The sequence below is a fragment of the Stigmatopora nigra genome, chromosome 19 (genome assembly GCF_051989575.1).
Source record: "Stigmatopora nigra isolate UIUO_SnigA chromosome 19, RoL_Snig_1.1, whole genome shotgun sequence".
NCBI classification, from domain to species: domain Eukaryota; kingdom Metazoa; phylum Chordata; class Actinopteri; order Syngnathiformes; family Syngnathidae; genus Stigmatopora; species Stigmatopora nigra.
The window spans coordinates 208,396-224,841 of record NC_135526.1 but is presented as its reverse complement, the minus strand read 5'-3'; the positions used below and the strand labels follow the sequence as shown (position 1 = coordinate 224,841).

Genomic DNA, 16,446 nt, shown 5'->3' with positions numbered 1-16,446 from the left:
TACGTGTTGGCCGGGAGACGGCGTCAACTTTCCGCCCATATGCTGAGAAGAGTTTTCGTTTCATATTATCTCCAATGGGAAATGATCCTATGATTGGACCTTATTGGGTTACTGTGGCCACGCGTCTATGACTTGTGACAGACACGCAAGGTGGGAGTCTTTGCTTTTACTTTGGGGGGCAGTGAGTGGAAGTACTATATGTACAGTGGAATTGTGTGTGTCGTAATGTGCTCCCTGGGGCCGCAAAGAAAACAGCGCTAAAGCCCGCCACCAGCACAGCACCAGCACAGCACCAGCACAGCACCAGCCTCCTCCCCCTTCCACTCCCCCTTCCACTCCCCCTTCCACTCCCCCTTGCACTCCCCCTTCCACTCCCCCTGTGCCCCCTCTCTCGCTCCCGCCTCCGGCCGGATTCACCGGGGCTCGGCTCACAGTTTAGCGGAGCCGCCATGGCCGCCGTGGCCGCCCGACTGTTCTAGTCGCCCCGGACTAGCGGACTAGCGGACTATTTGTTTTGCCCGAGCGGCCGGAACCCATAAGATCAAACTTTTTCGACTCGTTTGTATGTCCACAACGAAGGATGCAGCCCCCACCGAGGAAGGTGAGTTTTTTTTCTTCTCCCTTGTACCCCCCCCGAAACACACAGACAGACAGAGTTTGAGAGTCCATAGCCTTCGAAGCTAACGTTACTCGACGAATTGGCGCATATTTAATGGTTGCCAGAGCACGGCGGCAAGACGACACTTTGCTCCCCCCGTGAGCACTCTTTCAGCTGCTTCTCGCTCGTCTTGCTTCTCCTCCCGCAGTACATTTTACGAGGCCAAAAGTGAAGAAAAGTAACTGGGAGCGTCTGACTTTCCATTGGGATAAATAGGCTCAAATGCTTCTCACTTGCGCACAGTCACTTTGCCAGCCAGGCGTTTATGTTATTTGCTGACTTTATTATTATGCTATTGTTATTAGCAGTAGTGACAGTAGTTACTGTCAGCATGAACAAAAGCGATGAAAAGGCAGGAGGATAACGGAAAGCGACTCGGCTCGGACCTTCAAGTCCTATCGCACGCAACTGGCACTCAAACTAGCGGACCGTGGCGAGGTAGCGCACTTTTGTTTTTTTTTCTTTTCTTTTTCTCCCCACCCTGTCTAACAAAAAGTCCTCATGTTCCCCGAAGCCGTGGCGTGTCGTCTGGTCTCGTATTCATGAGCTAGATTTTGAGAATGGAGCCTCACTGGAACATACGACTGTCGTGGCCTAGCCTAGTGGGATGGCAAGCCTCCAATCCCGATCCTGGTTCACAGACCCATTGTACAATTGGACCGACCGATCCTGTTTCGTTGTACAATTGGACAAGGAGGGCCGTCCCCCCTCGCTAAAACGGTCTTGTTTTTTTTTTTAAATGGTTTTGGGGCTATTTTCTTTTGGGTTGGTTGAACAAGGAGAGTTTCTTTGGTTTTGTAGTGGTATTGAGTGACTGCTTTTTGCTCCATTGCTCCAGGTCCGGGTCACCCAGGAGCTGAAACACACCCACGGCGAGCAGCTGAGCAGACTGCACGTCAAACACCAGGCCGAGTGTGACCTCCTGGAGGACCTCAGGTGACTCTGCACGCCCCCCCCCCCCCCCCCCCCCCGTGGAAATCCACGTATACTATCCAAAATGCCATCCAGGAGATGTTTGAGCACGGTCGTGGGGTCCCCTTGCTATCGTGCTAACGCTAGCTAACTGATTCTTGCGTAAGAAAAAGTCCCAAATGTCTGCTTTATGCCTTCTATGGGCATTTTTTTTTTGTATCTGCATCGACTGGAACGCTAGACTTTTGGTTAATGTCTACACAACAAACTATTTCAAAGGCTTTCCAAAATTGGAGACCTCCAATGATTTATCTCCACGTCTTTTGCAGGACTTTCAGCCTAAAGAAGGCATCCGTGGAGCGAGACTACGCGCAGGTAAGGAAAGGCCCGCAACGTCCATCACACGACCTCCGTCGAAAGCCCTCCGCCGTCGCCGCGTCATCCGGACGTCTCTGGCCCACTTGGAGGCGTTGTGGCGTCACGTCCCCGTGAGGAATGTCCCGCGCCGTCGTGAAGAGGGGGGCCGCCCCGCTATCGTTTGTCCCGGGCGCCGCGTACTCGCAAAAATGTCTCCGCTTTTCACGTCCGCCCGTGGGTGGCTGGCTGGCTAGCTGGGTTGGCCGACGGGTAGCTTTGCCACGCGCGTCACACCCGGCCGGCCGACCGACCGGCCACCCAGATAAATAAGCTCTTCTGTTTTGGGCCCTTCCTTTGGCAAAAAGAAGAAAAAGAGGGAAAAAAAGGTGGCGCTCCCGGGGCTCCGTCCTCCATCTTCCGCCCCGCGCTCCACATTTGTAGGCTTTTGCCGTCGCCTCCGTGCCGCCGGCGGGAGCGGGCCGGTTGGCAGAGGCGCAAGATTTGAACAGTGGCATCTCCGTTTGCCGTCTCAATGGGCCTTTTCATCCCGGCCGGCGGCGGCGGCGGCGGCGGCGGCCGGAAACAATTGCTCGTTTCAAATGGTATTCCTGGACGGCCGTCCCGGCAATTGAAAAGTCCAAACACACGCAAATGTCTTTTTTTATTTTTTTTTTTTATCGTCTCACCGCGTTTCCAGGACGTAACGTGCATGCGTGCCATACAGTCTATTTGTTTTGGGTTTTTTTGGGGGGGGGGGCTCATTCACACACCTGTTCTCCGTCCACCCCCCCCAGGCCTTGCAGAAGTTGGCCAATCAGTACTTGAAGAGAGAATGGCCCGACAGCCCGTCGGAGCGAGCCGATCACAGGTGAGGCCCGGCCAATTGGGGTTTCATCTCATCTCACCCCTCGCCCTTTTTCCACTGTGTCCCCCCCCCCCATCCCCCAAGGAACATGTATTGCGTCTGGAGGGCTTATCTGGAGGCCACCGTTCAAGTCAGCCAGTCCAGGATGGGCGCCTGCGACAACTACAGGGCGCAGGTGGCCGAGCCGGCCAAGACGGCCCGTCTGCAAAAGGAGCAGCAGCTGCGCAAGGTGAGGAGGGGAGGGCTAGCGGCCGGGCTAGCGAGCGGCCGGGCTAACCCCGCGGTCGGCCGGGCTAACCCCGCGGTCGGCCGGGCTAACCCCGCGGTCGGCCGGGCTAATAACCCCACGGTCGGTGGGGCTACTTCAACCCGACCTCCAACGCCCGTTGCAGTGCACGGAACGCTTGAGCGCCATCCAGGCCGAGCTGCAGGACAGCGTCAAAGACCTGAGCAAGAGCAGGAAGAGGTACCAGGAGGCGGAGACCACGGCCCAGGCCGTCAGGGACAAGGCCGACTTGGAGGCCAGGTGAGGACCCGGCCGGCGGCCGGCTTCTTCTCCGCCAATGTATTTCACTGAATCCTTGGGATTTTTTTTCCTTCCTCGTCCAGATCCAAGCTGAGCCTCTTCCAGTCCAGGTCTAGTCTGCAGAGGGCCACCGTCAAGGTACGCAGGGTGTCCGTCCCTGGTCTCCCTCCCTGGCCTCCGTCCCTGGCGTCCGTCCCTGGCGTCCGTCCGTCTGTTCCTCCATTTTGACAAACGGGCCCATTCCCGCCTGGCAGCTCCAGGCCAAGCGGAGCGAGTGCATGGCCAAAGCCAACCGCTCCAGGAACGACTACCTGCTGACGCTGGCCGCCGCCAACGCCCACCAGCGCCGCTACTACAGCGAGGATCTCAGCCAATGCCTCAAGGTACCGTCCGGCCAACCGGGCCACCTCCCACCGCCAAAGTACGTACGTTGGGCCACCCGCAGGCGCTGGACGGCAGGATTTACGAGCAGGCGAAGGACTACCTGGCCTGGCTGTGTCGGACGGAGGCGGAGAGCGCCCGCGCCGTCGCCGACCACTTCCGCCGGCTCTCGGACAGCTCCGACGGGGTGAGAGAGGCGGCCAGGTGGGCCAGGTGGGCCAGGTGGGCCAGGCGGGCCCACCGCAAAGTCCCCGCTCACCTCTCTTCCGTGGCGCCGTCCGTTGCAGCTGGTGCCGGAGTTCCATCAGCAGATGTTTCTCCAGAAGAATCCTGTGTTCCAGAAGGCGGAAGACTTCTCCTACCAGCCCATCGACACGGACACGGTAAAGCGCCGCCTTCCCAAAGCTCTTTATCGGCCTTATCGAAGGCTGCCGCTAAAAGGGCCACGGCAAACTTCCCTTCCCGACCAAAGTTCAATGGCCTCTCCCGTTTTCTGGCGTTCCTTCTCCAACACCGCGCGCGCGCGCGCAATGTGTCCGGGCGGGGAACGGCGCCGTGGTTCCGGTCGGCCGGCCGGCCCGACAAGCGGCCGCCTGTTCCCAGAGAAAACATTAACGGCGGACGGAGGCCAGAACCCCCACCCTTCCCTTGGCCCAGACGGAGGGATCGGCCAAAAAGAGGCGAGGCCGGGGATGTGGTGGGTGGTGGTGGTGGGGGTGATTCGATCTGGCCACGCCCCCCCCACACCCGTGAAAAGGAACCATTGTGAGTCGCCGATGGCGTCACGTCCAAACTTCTCCCTTGTCCAAGTGCCGCGTCGAAATAAAGTCGACGGCCGTGCCACAGCGTCATTTTCAATGGCGCTGACGTCATGTCCCCGGGACGGAATGCGGAGAGCCGCCCGGCGTTCCTCCTCTTTTAGTCGCCATCCCTGCTGGATATCAAGGGAGACATTGGGGACCGCGGCAGAAGAAAAAAAAAGCACTCCAATGTTTTGACCGTGTTGTCACTCGCTATTGACCTCTTTTGAACGGCCACAGAGTCCGGGGACATTGAAACATTTTTTTCTCTTTGGCAGGTCACGCACCTCGTAAAGGAGAGCGCCACGGCCGAGGAGCACGGCTTGGATAAGGAGGCTCGCAAGTGGGCCAGCCGCGTGGCCCGAGAGTACAAGAGCATCATGCATGCGCGACAGGTCAGCCCCACTCTCCCGTGGTGTCCCGTGATGTCCCGTGGTGTCCCGTGGTGTCCCGTGGAGGCCCGTGGGGTCCTGCGGCTCTTTTGACCTGATTTTGTGACCCCGGCAGGTACTGGAGGAATTTGGGGCTCGGGAGAGCTCAGAGCACAACGGCGGCGAGCTGGAGGCCAAGATGGAGGTGGCTCGAGAGAGTCTGCGCAGGGCCGAGGTAAAGCCGACACTGGCGCCACCTAGCGACGGAGACCCCGGTTGCGCAGTCGGCATCCCGGGCTTCCTTAGCCAAATGCAGGAAGGTTTTTCTGCGGCTTCCCCAGACGGTGAAGGCCAAGGCCGAGGCCCGCCTGGACCTGCTGAGAGAGGCGGGCGTGGGCGTGGAAGCCTGGCTGCAGAGCGCCATGAACCAGGTGATGGAGGAGCTGGAGAACGAGCGCTGGAACAACCCCTCGCTTTCCGTGAGTCCTCCCGCCGTGGGCTGTCGGGCAGGGGGCCCTGGACACCCCGACCCCGCCCCCTAAGCGCCGCTCTGGTCTCTCTCTGGTCTCCGGAAGGCCACGGAAGACGAGGAGACGGAGGACGCCGGCGAGCTATTGGACGACAGCGGTTCGGGCACCTTGAAGAACTACCCGCTCACCTGTACGGTGCTCTACTCCTATAAGGTGGGGGCGCAGCTCTCGGGGAACGGGGGGGGGGGGGGGGGGTGTCTCCAAGCTTTGTTGCTCCAAACTGGGCTTCAAGTTGGCCCCGTGTGACCGGCGGACGCGGCATTTCCTCCGTAGGCCTCGCAACCCGACGAGCTGACCATCGAGGAGCGCGAGATCCTGGAGGTCATCGACGACGGCGACATGGAGGACTGGGTGAAGGTGAGGCGGCGCCTGGCTCCTGCGACCTTCTCTTCCCAACCGCCGCCGGCCGCCATCGCCCGCGTTCTCGTCCCCAGGCCAGAAAGCGCGGCGGGCGGGTGGGCTACGTCCCGGAGAAGTACCTGCGCTTGCCCTCCTCCAACAGCCTGCTTAGCGTGCTGCGCTCTCTGGCGGCGGCGGCGGACGCTCGCTCCTCCTCCTCCAGCAACTCCACCGAAGCCGAGGGCGAGCTTCCCGAAGGGGACGCCGGCGGTAAGACGGAAATTGGATGCCGACGCCGCGTGAATACGGGGCATCCTCTGACGCGCGCCTTTTTTTTGATTGACTTATGGTCTGGACAGTGTCGTTGGCCAAAGCACTGTACGACTACGCCGGGCAGACGGACGACGAGCTCTCCTTCCCCGAGGGCGCCGTCATCCGCATCCTGAGCCGGGAGACCCGCGAGGACGACGGCTTCTGGGAGGGTCAGTTCAACGGCGCCGTGGGGGTCTTCCCGGCGGTCCTGGTGGAGGAGCTGGCTCCCGGGCCCGCGGCCGGGGAGGAGCCGGCCCCTTTGCCCCCGGGGCCCCCACGGACGCCCGCCGACTCGTCGCCCCGCTCGGACGACCCGGGCCGGCTCCCCTCCTACCACAACGGGCACCGGCGGAGCCCCTTTGCCAGTAAGTATTTGCGTGACATGGAGTCTAAGCCCCTCGAGAAACTAAAACGGCAAGGTGGACTTTTTAGGCAAGGTGGACTTTTCAGGCAAGGTGGACTTTACAGGCTCGCCGCCGCCGCCTCTACAGCCGCCTCTACAGCCGCCTCTACAGCCTCCACTACAGCCTCCCGAATACCCCGAGAGCGGATCAGGCAGCATCCGACCTGTAAGTAAGGCCCGTGAGCTCTTTTCTATGGATGGAAAAGCCTTCTAGAGTCCCCCGTCTCCAAACGTGGCTCCTTCTCCCTCCCTCCCTCCCTCCCTCTAGGTCCGAGCCGCTCCGCCGCCCCCCAAGCAGCAGCCCCGAGGGCAGGTGAAGCGGCCAGAGGAGGTGGAGATTACGCTGGTGTAGCCAAGGGGGACAAACGGATGGATGAGGCTTTTGCCAGAAAAACAAACTCGCGTGCCTCTCCCATTCTCCAAAATGCGCCAGAGCACCACGTGTGCGTGCGTGCGTGTCACACAATGAAGCACTTTTTTGGCCTTCTCTTTTGTCAGTATTTGTTCATATTTTCTCTACCAGCTATATTGGTATGGTTATGTTGTCATACTGCCTTGTTTAGCCTTAAATAGCCACCTTAGTGTCTTGTAGAGACCCTTTTGTTTGTTTGAAATGGTTTACAGAGAGCTCAGAGGTGGATTTCTTGACAAAGTATTTGCGCGGTTGTATGGATTCTTGGATTTGAGGATTTAGCGTGCGCGGTGAGTCCAAAAGAATCTGTCAGCCTCGATGCTGTTTTCTCGTTGATCTCCTTGAGATCTGAATGACATCAAACTTATTTTTGAAGTTTGCATTTCTATTCTTGTATGGGAATAAGGAGGGGAGGGGGTTTATTTCCCTGTTCCAAGAGCTCAACCCATTTATACACAAGGGGGCTTTGAAGCGTATTTATTGTGTACAAATCGACGTGAAATAAAGAATAGCTTCAATCGTGCTTTATTCCTTCATTCACAAGCAGTCCGGGCCGCTGGAAAGCTCTTCCTGTTTTATTTTGCCTCCAGCGGAAGTCGCCGCCCCAGCGAACGTTCTCCCCGACGCATGCGCGCTTGACAGGTTGGTGTGGAGGGGGAAAATGGCTGCTTCGGCGGCAACGGCGACTCGTCCCTCTGCCCTGTGTCCCAACTACGCCGTCATTTGCTCCTTCCTCGAGCGCTACGGGGCGCAGCTGGACCTGCCCGAGCTGAGTTTCCCGCAGCTGGAGCGTTACCTGCGGGACACATCCTCAGGTAGGGCTCGGCATAGGAACCGGGGGAGGGGGCGGTGGGGGCTTCGCCATCTAGCCAGGAGGAGAGACTTCATCGTTGGTACGGTACACTGAGCTAGCTGTAGCTGGGCTAGCCGGGCTAGCCCGCGCTAGCGCCGCTGTGTTATTGTGCGTTCGGCCCGCCTCCGACGAACGTTTAACAAAGGCGAGGCCCTACAATTGACGGAGTGCGTGTACTTTTAATGCAAGCGCGTGCTTCCAAGGGTGTCCGTTTGGCCAAGGGACTGCGTCTTTGGGTCACTTTATGTGCTTTGATTCCGAAGCTTTCTGCCAGCTTCCCTCCCTCCCTTCCTCCCACCGCTTGGTGATGAGCCTTTCTTCGTCGCTCCCGAAGACGGACGGCCGCGGACGGGCGTCTAGCTAAATGAAGCCCAAGTGACGCTGGGTGACGGGAAGCCGCGCCGGCGCTTCGCCGGACGCCCGAGTGCGACAAAGTTAGCAGAAAGGTGCACTTGATTCACTGTTGAAAAGACTGGCTCAAGTGGCGCAAAGATGCTCAGCCGCGTCACTTCCGCTGCGCGCTTTCAAACTAAAGGCGCGCGCGAAACTCGAATGACTTCCGCTGTAGCTCCCAGAACGGGTCTATTTAGGTACTACTTTGGGCACTTTAATGGATGGTAGGTTGAATTGCGACGGCTCACATTTGAAACACACGTTTGCGAGCAAATGTCAGGGTGTCTCCGCTTTGCAATTGCGACCAGGATTTGATGACGTGCAATGGCCCGCCAGGATGCTTTCTCCGTCGATGGCGGCCACCCTCCTGCGTTCATTTCCATCATTTCAATACGCTCTCACCATTAACGGCGGTCGGTGTCTGCCGTTCTTTTTTTCAGTCCCCAAATTGCTGGTGGATCTTCACGTCAAGCTGCTGAGGAAAATCGGCAAGTCGGTGTCGGCGGACAGGTGGGAGAAGTACCTGGTCAAGGTAAAGGTCGCCGTGGTTGGGGTGGACTCTCTGGACTCCGAGGACAGCCTTCTGTTCCGGCCACCTCGCAGATATGCCAAGACTTCAACACGGCGTGGGCCTGGGAGCTGGAAGAAAAGGGCTACCGCGGCATGACGGCCCAAAGCAAGACGGCCATCCTCAAGGTGATGGGGCGTAATAGTGTCGACACGGGCCCGCCCACCCGTGGCGGCCCACCCGCCGCGGCTCACGCTGGCGCTCGGGCTTAAGTCGAGTCCCGCTTCCATCCGCGCAGTACCTGTGCGAGTGTCAGTTTGACGAAAACCTGAAGTTCAAGAATGCCGTCAACGAGGAGGAGCCCGACAAAATGCGCCTGCAGCCCGTCGGCCGCGACAAGGACGGCCAGATGTATTGGTTCCAGCTGGACCGGGACCACAACGTGCGCCTCTACGTGGAGGAGCAGGACGACCTGGACGGCGCCTCCTGGAAGTGCATAGTCAGGTAGGAGATTCCTTTGTTTGTTCGTTCGTTTGTTTGTTCGTTCGTTCGTTTGTTTGTTCGTTCGTTTGTTCGTTCGTTTGTTTGTTCGTTCCTTTGTTCGTTTGTTCGTTTGTTCGTTCGTTTGTTCGTTTGTTCGTTCGTTTGTTCGTTCGTTTGTTCGTTCGTTTGTTCGTTCGTTTGTTCGTTCGTTCGTTTGTTTGTTTGTTTGTTCGTTCGTTCGTTTGTTCATTCGTTTGTCCGTCCGTTTGTCTGTTCGTTCGTTCGTTCAGTTGAGCGCCCTTTTCCTCTGCTTAGAGATCGGCAGGATCTGGCGCAAGTGCTGGCCCTCCTCAAGACGGACATTGATCCCGAGCTCTTGAAGAGAGACGCCAAAAGTCAACAAGACCGAACGGGTAAATTCACAGCCACGCCACCGACGAGCAAAATTGCATTCCTGCCTTTCTTTTTGGTTTCAGCCCACGCCAAGAAAGAAGAGAGCTCGTCGGACGAGGACGGCGACAAAGCCGGCCTCCTCCGCCCGTCGCCCGAGACGGAAAGCACCGCCGGAGCAGACGGCCCCGACCGACTCCCGGCGGAAAGCTCCGGGCGGACCGCCGCCGCCGCCGTCCAAGGGCAGAACGTTAAAAAAGAGGAGGCCGACGAAGCGGCGGCCGTCAAAGAGGAGGTGGCCGTCAGAGACACTGCCGTCAAAGAGGAGGCCGCCGTCGAAACGACCAGCATCAAAAAAGAGGCGGTGGGGGCCCAGACGAGCGGGCCCGCTTCCCCCGAGGGGTCCGAAAGGAACCACGCCCCCGAGATCTGGCAAATGAAGAGAGAGCGGCGGGCCGAGGTCCCGCTGAAGAAGAGGGGCGTGAAAATGGCGCCGGCGGCGGCGTCTCCGCTCCGGGACCACGACCAGGCGCTCCGACCGGTCCGCCACGGAAACCAACGCGTCAACGGTGAACCGGGGCCCCCGCCGGAGCCCGCTCTGAGCGCCGCTCTGAGCGCCGCTCTCTCTCCATCCGCCGAGGAACGCCGCTCTCCTCTTCGTCCGGAGAAAGTGACGTGGCCGCTCCGGGAAAAGAGCCGGGATTCGGCGCCCGCTTCCGAGGCCGATTTAAACCGGGTCGAGCCCGGCGGTAAAGACGCCCGATCGCCCGCCGGGCCCGGCGGCCAGTTGGCCCCCGAGCCCGGCCAGAAAGACGGCCAATCGCCCGCCGAGGAGCACGTGGACGTCGTGGACAAAACGGCCGGTGACTCAAAAGATCAGGCGTCCTCTCATGTCGGCGCCGCGGACGTAGAACTTGGCTCCAAAGATTCCCAAGGAACAAAACCATCCGACGACGCCAAAGAAGAGATGACCGATTCGGGGCGGGCGGAGAACCGTGCCGGCCGGCGTACGGGGGACGCTCCGCCCATTCCCGCCCGGGCCTCGCCCGAGAACAAAACCGCCAGCCGAGAGGAAGGGGAGGATCTCCAAAAGGACTCCGCCGGGAGCCCAGAGTCGGAAAGCCGCAGATCTCCAGAGTCGTCGTCGTGTCCGGACGCCGCCGATAGCCGGAAGGCCACGCCCGACGGGCATCTAGCCGTGGCCCGGACGGACGGGGCGTGGCCCCGGACCGCGGAAGACCGTTCCGAAGCCGTCCAAGAAAAGTTGCCGAGGGACCGACGAGGCGAAACGCCCCGGGGAACGCCAGCCGGCTCGGACGGGGCACGGAGACACCCAGAGTCGGAAGCTGGCGGGCCGAGTCCCACCCGTTCCCCGCTCGACAAAACGGCAACGGCGGAAGAAAGTCCGGACGGTGACTTGTGGGGAGCCCCGGCCCGGAGCCAAGGAGCACTCCCCCGGGAGGCGGTGGCGGAAGCCAAGGCGGAGGCCGATGCAAACGGCAAGGCGGAGGCCGACGCCAAAGTGGAGGCGGAGGCAGTAGATGCATGCAAAAAGGGAGGAGCAACAAAGAGTGGCAAGGCTGAGGCTGACCAAGAATTGGAAAAGGATTCCCACAGCCTCACCCAAACCAGCCGAGATTCTCCTCCTCCTCCTCCTCCTCCGGCGCAATCTAAACACGAGGAAGGAGGAGACTCCCGTCGGGAGGGCCAAACGCTCAAAGGAGCCCGAGACGGCCCTCCGCCATCCGCCGCCAAATGGCCGGACCGAGACTGCGCCCTCCAAACCAGCCCGTCGCCGCCCGAGAGCCGGACGGACGCGTCGCCGGACGCGTCGCCGGAGTGTCGGCGGGTTTCCCGGGCGGACCAAACTCTCCAAAGCCCTCCGAACACAGACAAAGCCGGCAGCCAAAAAGAGACGGACGAGGAGAGACACGGCCGGACGGAGGCCCAACGCTGCCCGTCAGAGGACGGGAGCGGGCGAGAGGCGCCCGTCGCTGACCCCGTCGCTGACCCCGTCGCCGACCCCGTCGCCGACCCCGGAAGCGGGCCTTTGGAAGCCGGCCACTCAAAGGGGGCCAACGTCGGGCCCGAAAAGCCGGAGGACCCGGGCGCCGTCGCCGGAGGAAGCCACCGCGCCCCAGAGGAAGAAGAGCGGGCGGCCCGAAGCCCCCCCCGCCCAGACCCTTCCGACGGGAAGGATTCCTCCACGGACGCCGTGTCCCAGTCGGACGGCGCCCACGGCCAGAGGGAGCGCAAAGGGGGCGCCCGGCGGAGAGCGGCGGCGGCGGCCCGCCGGCGCCGAGACGGGCGGCGAGCTCCGGCCGACGCCTCCCCAATGTCCCTGAGGCGATCGCCCAGGATATCCAGACCCAAGGCGGCCGAGGTCCCCGAAACGGAGGAGGAAGACGATCCCAAAGTCCCGGCGAAAAAGCCTCGGAGCCAGAAAAAGGCCACGGACGACGACGATGACGACGCCCGGCCCAAAGCCAGCCAGGTGAGACCCCTTACTTTTGCCAGCCGTGGCGTCCGGCGCCCTCGTCAAAAAGCCGCTCCGTTTTGGATTCCCAGGCCCGAAAGCGAGGCGGGACGCGCTGGTCCGAGCCTCCCCGCCGCCGGCAAAAGGGCTCGGAGGACGACGAGGACCGATCGGAGGAGGACGGCGACGACGACGACAGCGAGGTCCGGGACTCGGACGAAAGCGAGGAGCGAGAGGACGACAGCGACGAGGACTACCGGCTGGAACGTCCACCCAAAAGGCGACGAGCAGCCAGCTCCGACTCCAGCGACGACGACGATCTGCTGCCGCCCAATGACGACCCGTGCAAGCGTTGCGGCCTTCCCAACCACCCGGAATTGGTAAGAGACCAGACGCCATTCCTTCTTCCCGTGGCGGTGCCTCCACTCCCTTTTTTTTGGTTCATTCCAGATCTTACTGTGCGACTGGTGCGACGGCGGCTACCACACGGCCTGCCTCAGGCCGCCGCTCATGATCATCCCCGACGGCGAGTGGTTCTGCCCGCCCTGCCAGCACGTACGTGGGCGCCGCGCTCGTCGTCCCCCGCCGGCCGTTTCCGCGCGGCCGCAAAATGATGCGCTCCCCCGCGTACCTCTGCCGCTAGAAAAAGCTGTGTGACCGTCTGGAAGAGCGGCTGCTGGAGCTGGACGCCGCCTTGAGGAAGAAACAACGGGCGGAGAGGAGGCGCGTCTTCCATCGTCTGTCCGTCCGGCGCCGGGCTTTCCGTTGTGGCTCATCCTCGTCTGCTTTGCCTCCCTTGCTTCCGTAGGAAGGAGCGGCTCATTTACGTGGGGATCAGCGTGGAAAACATCATCGCGCCCGCCGTGAGAACGCCGCCCAAACTGACCCGGGCTTAGAAGCGCCCCTTTTGTAGACCGACTCCCCTTTTGTCTCAGGCCGCGACCGCCAAGGCGGCGGCGACGGAGGAGGAGGAGGAGGAAAAGGACCAGGCCGCCAGCGCCGTGCGGGAGATGGCGGTGGAGGTGAAAAAGGAAGCCAAGCGGCGCTGGGGCCGGCGCTCCACCAGAACCAAAAAGAACATCAGCTACAGGTTCGACGAGTTCGACGAAGCCATCGAGGAGGCCATCGAGGAGGACGTCAAAGAGGCCGAGGGGGGAGGTACTAGCCGGGGGGGCCTTTGGCCTCCAGAGAAGTCCGCCGACCCGCCACACGCCCCACTCACCGCTCTGTCGCTTCACGCAGGAGCCGGACGCGGCAAGGACATGGCCAACATCACCGCCCACTCTCCGGAGGGGGGCCGGGAGAACGGCCGGCCCCCTCGGCTCGCCGCGGGCCGGCGCAAGAAGCGCCGGCGGCGCCTCAACGACCTGGACGGCGACAGCAGCGCCGACGAGAGCGAGGACGAGTTTTGCCTCAGCGAAAGGTGAGCTTGGCCTCCAACAAAAAAACAACCCGTGACCGTGACGGCGCGCCCCCCTCCCCGCAGCTCCGGGGAAGACTTTGTGGCCTCCGACAACGAGACGGCGGCCGAGACGGACTCGGAGAGAGGCGGTGGCCAGCGGCGCTCGGGCCACTCGCCCGGGCGACGTCGCAGCTCTCGGAAGCGCCGCCGTCCCAGAGGCTACTCGGACGACGAGGAAGCGGAAACGGACGACGAAGAGGAGGAGGAGGAGGAAATGGGTAAGTGGAAAAGTCTCCTACGGGACCGCACGGCTGACACGTTTGGTCAAAGCCCGTTTTTCGGGACGTCCGCCGCGTCGCCTCTGACCCTTTTGCGTCCCCCCCCCCTCCCGGCAGCCAGCCGAAGTTCGGAGGAGCACGACGACGACGACCTGGACGTGAGCCAACGGCGATCGCGGCGAAGTCGCAAGTCTCAAGTCAACTATTGCGAGACGTCCGAGTCGGAGGGAGGGGCCCGGCGGGCCCGGGCGCGGCCCGGACGCCGGCCCGACACTTCGGAAAGCGAAGGTGACGACGCGGGAACGATCCGGCGTCTCCGGTCCAAAGTGGCCGCTCCGACACCCCGGCTTTTCTCTCCCCCAACAGTTTCCAGCGTCTCCCGAGATTCCAAGGACGAGTCCGGGGGGCGCCGCTCCAAATGGCCGCCGGCGGACTCCTCCGGAGAGGACCGGCGCGGGGCGGCGCGTCGGCGTCATCGACGGCGGCTGGCCCTCAAGCGGCGCAGGGCGTCGGAAGAGGAAGAGGACTCGGATACGTCGTCGTCGTCCTCCTCCTCCTCCGGGCGGCCCGTCCGCAAGCGCGTCAATCGCATCGACTCGGACGACTCGGACGAAGAGTCCAAACCCAAAGAAAAGAAGCCCCCCCAGGAGGACAAGGCGGCCGCCGTGGTCGTCGTCGCCGCCGCCGGCGCCACCGAGGAGGTGAAAGCCGGCGGCAACGGACAGGGCGCCAAGGACGAGGACGACGAAGACGACTTGCTGGGCGTCACCGACCTGGTGGATTACGTCTGCAGTAACGAACAATTGTAAAAGTAAAAGGACACCGCGGTTAGTTCCTAGTTTATATATTCCCTGGCATAAAAACAAACAAAAAACTGCCCCCATTCAAGCAGGAAAAGACTATTGACCAGTTTTTTATACGAGAATATGAAAGTGTCATGCATAAATATACACGGTGTTTGACGGCGTTTGGTAGGCCAATCCTTTGGACACAAAAGCTGTGAAAATTGGAGCTCATTCCAACCAAGATGGGCCGGCCAAATGCGCGCCAACCTCTTCCATCATATTCCAAGGTGGCAATGTATACTTGCTGATTTTTACAGGACAACCTTTTGTACATTGTTCCCAAGAAGCATTTGAAGTGCCATTTGTCTGTGAAAGCTGACATCTGCCGCTGTTCGTCTTCTACAGTTGGAAACTCCGTCATTGAGCGCCTGCGTGCGCGCGCCCGTGCGTGCGTCCACTCGTTTTTGAGCGCCAGTCACATCATCGATCGACGTTTGTTTTTACAAATGAAGGGAATTTTCCAGCAAGACTTTGTTTTTCTCCGAAAATGGTGTAAAGGCCATTGTTTTCCATGTACAAACCCTTTTTAATAACTAAAGGAACTTGTTTTGCTACCATGCTGTTGTTTGCATCTTTGTGCTCGGGTATAAAAGAAGAAGAAAAAAAGTGCCGGGAAGGAGGCTATTTGGCTTTATTCTCTTTGCGTCGTCGACTCCGGTGCTCCCTTCCGTCTGGACGGGGAAAGTGCGGCGGTGGCGGCGGCGGCCGGCTCTCTCGCCTTCAAACGGCGCATCGCGCTCCGGGCAACCCGGCGGTTCCCGCGGGCCAAGTCGCCGTCGCCGTCCGGGATCGTCGCCTTCCCGCCGCGGAGGGAGGGGAGGATCTTTTCGAAGAGCAGGATGCAGCCGACCACCCCTGGGGGGGCAGAACCATTGACAAATGGGCGGCGGGAAGAGCCGTCGGCGGGCGGCGCTCACCTGAGGCGGGTCCCAGCCAGTAAATCAAGCAGTAGTCCAGGTAAGTGTGGCCAGCGCAGGGGAAGTTGACGGAGAACGCCAGGACGGGGTTAAACAGGGCCCCGGAAATGTTCCCTCCTGGAACGCAAAGATACGCACAGCACCCCCCGCGTTGAAAAACGCAGGAACCCCGGAAGAGCGTCACCTTTCCCGACCGGCCACGTCAACCGCACTCACCCGCGTAGGCCAACGCCGTGATGAGCGTGGCCATGACGTGTGCCCGGAGCTTGTCGTCCACCCGGCGCAGGTGGAGCGTCGCCGTCTGGACGGCGAAGGCGCACGCCACCTCCACGGCGGTGGCCTCCGTCACGGTGCCGCCCAGCGGGTCCGGGCAGCCCGCGTCCGGCCGCCGGGCGTGGTGCTCGGCCAGTCCCAGCGACCGCACGTGGTAGAAGGCGTGGCGGGCGGCCAAGGCGGCGGCACACTGGGCGGCGAGGATGGCAGTGGCGGTGGCGTTTCTGGCAGTGGCGGTGGCGTTTCTGACCCCGGCTTTGGCTTTGGATTTGGCTCCTGACCCGGTGCAGGTCCCTCGCCACGCGCGCTCCAGCACACCACAGGGGTTGCACGTGGATTCTCGGAAGGACAGCACGTGCACGAGCGTGACTCCGTAGCCCAGCGTCAGAGCGCCGGCCGGTCCCAACGAGCCGGCCTGGCCCAACGCCTTGAGTTCGTGCGTGCAGTAGCAGAGCTGCAAGGTGGACGCCGCCTCCCCCCATGCCGAAGCCGCTCCCCCCCGGAAGCAGCGCGCGGCCACGCCGCGGAGCAGCTCGCACAAGAGCACCACGCCGGCGATCGTCGCCACGGAGACCCAAGCGCCGTTCATGTGGTCGACGCGGTCGACGCGGTCGTCCGCCATTGCGCCTACTACCTCAACCTCTCCGCACGTCTTTCCTTCCCCAAGTCGGCCGACTACTTTCAAACTTTGCACCCTCTACGTGGCAGCGTTTGCCCGATAAGCATGATGGGAGATGTAGTTTTCTTTCCTCCCCTTTCTCT

General features: G+C 61.3%; 3 protein-coding genes across 3 annotated transcripts; 2 read left to right on the top strand and 1 right to left on the bottom strand.

Annotated features, from left to right (window-relative positions):
- Positions 1–373: 373 nt before the first annotated feature.
- On the top strand, positions 374–7,389 carry LOC144212170 (F-BAR and double SH3 domains protein 2-like). The gene is made up of 19 exons (XM_077739805.1): positions 374–601; positions 1,497–1,594; positions 1,900–1,945; positions 2,722–2,795; positions 2,877–3,021; positions 3,185–3,318; positions 3,402–3,456; positions 3,573–3,701; positions 3,764–3,886; positions 3,987–4,082; positions 4,778–4,894; positions 5,007–5,105; positions 5,212–5,349; positions 5,446–5,553; positions 5,674–5,757; positions 5,835–6,009; positions 6,099–6,416; positions 6,484–6,620; positions 6,723–7,389. The coding sequence occupies exons 1-19, from the start codon at positions 581–583 to the stop codon at positions 6,804–6,806; spliced, it is 2,181 nt and encodes a 726-aa protein (XP_077595931.1). The 5' UTR covers positions 374–580; the 3' UTR covers positions 6,807–7,389.
- Positions 7,390–7,462: 73 nt separating this feature from the next.
- On the top strand, positions 7,463–15,051 carry LOC144212169 (remodeling and spacing factor 1-like). The gene is made up of 15 exons (XM_077739804.1): positions 7,463–7,681; positions 8,553–8,644; positions 8,716–8,808; positions 8,919–9,124; positions 9,419–9,516; positions 9,580–11,987; positions 12,062–12,349; positions 12,420–12,524; positions 12,613–12,692; positions 12,778–12,832; positions 12,905–13,127; positions 13,212–13,392; positions 13,456–13,649; positions 13,767–13,937; positions 14,016–15,051. Exons 1-15 carry the CDS (start codon positions 7,528–7,530, stop codon positions 14,456–14,458), a joined length of 4,791 nt encoding a protein of 1,596 aa, XP_077595930.1. The 5' UTR covers positions 7,463–7,527; the 3' UTR covers positions 14,459–15,051.
- A 50-nt stretch (positions 15,052–15,101) lies between these two features.
- On the bottom strand, positions 15,102–16,355 carry aqp11 (aquaporin 11). The gene is made up of 3 exons (XM_077739809.1): positions 15,628–16,355; positions 15,412–15,528; positions 15,102–15,349 (listed from the first exon to the last, which is right to left on the bottom strand). Exons 1-3 carry the CDS (start codon positions 16,304–16,306, stop codon positions 15,126–15,128), a joined length of 1,020 nt encoding a protein of 339 aa, XP_077595935.1. The 5' UTR covers positions 16,307–16,355; the 3' UTR covers positions 15,102–15,125.
- Between the last annotated feature and the right edge of the window lie 91 nt (positions 16,356–16,446).

Coding starts and splice junctions, on each gene's coding strand:
- LOC144212170 (XM_077739805.1), top strand. CDS start 581: ATGCAGCCCCCACCGAGGAAG. Junction 3,319..3,401: donor AAGGCCGACTTGGAGGCCAG/GTGAGGACCCGG, acceptor TTCCTCGTCCAG/ATCCAAGCTGAGCCTCTTCC. Junction 4,083..4,777: donor AGCCCATCGACACGGACACG/GTAAAGCGCCGC, acceptor TCTCTTTGGCAG/GTCACGCACCTCGTAAAGGA.
- LOC144212169 (XM_077739804.1), top strand. CDS start 7,528: ATGGCTGCTTCGGCGGCAACGGCGACTCGTCCCTCTGCCCTGTGTCCC. Junction 12,525..12,612: donor TCTGCCCGCCCTGCCAGCAC/GTACGTGGGCGC, acceptor CTCTGCCGCTAG/AAAAAGCTGTGTGACCGTCT. Junction 12,833..12,904: donor AAAACATCATCGCGCCCGCC/GTGAGAACGCCG, acceptor CTTTTGTCTCAG/GCCGCGACCGCCAAGGCGGC.
- aqp11 (XM_077739809.1), bottom strand. CDS start 16,306: ATGGCGGACGACCGCGTCGACCGCGTCGACCACATGAACGGCGCTTGG. Junction 15,529..15,627: donor CACGGCGTTGGCCTACGCGG/GTGAGTGCGGTT, acceptor TTTGCGTTCCAG/GAGGGAACATTTCCGGGGCC. Junction 15,350..15,411: donor CTGGCTGGGACCCGCCTCAG/GTGAGCGCCGCC, acceptor CTGCCCCCCCAG/GGGTGGTCGGCTGCATCCTG.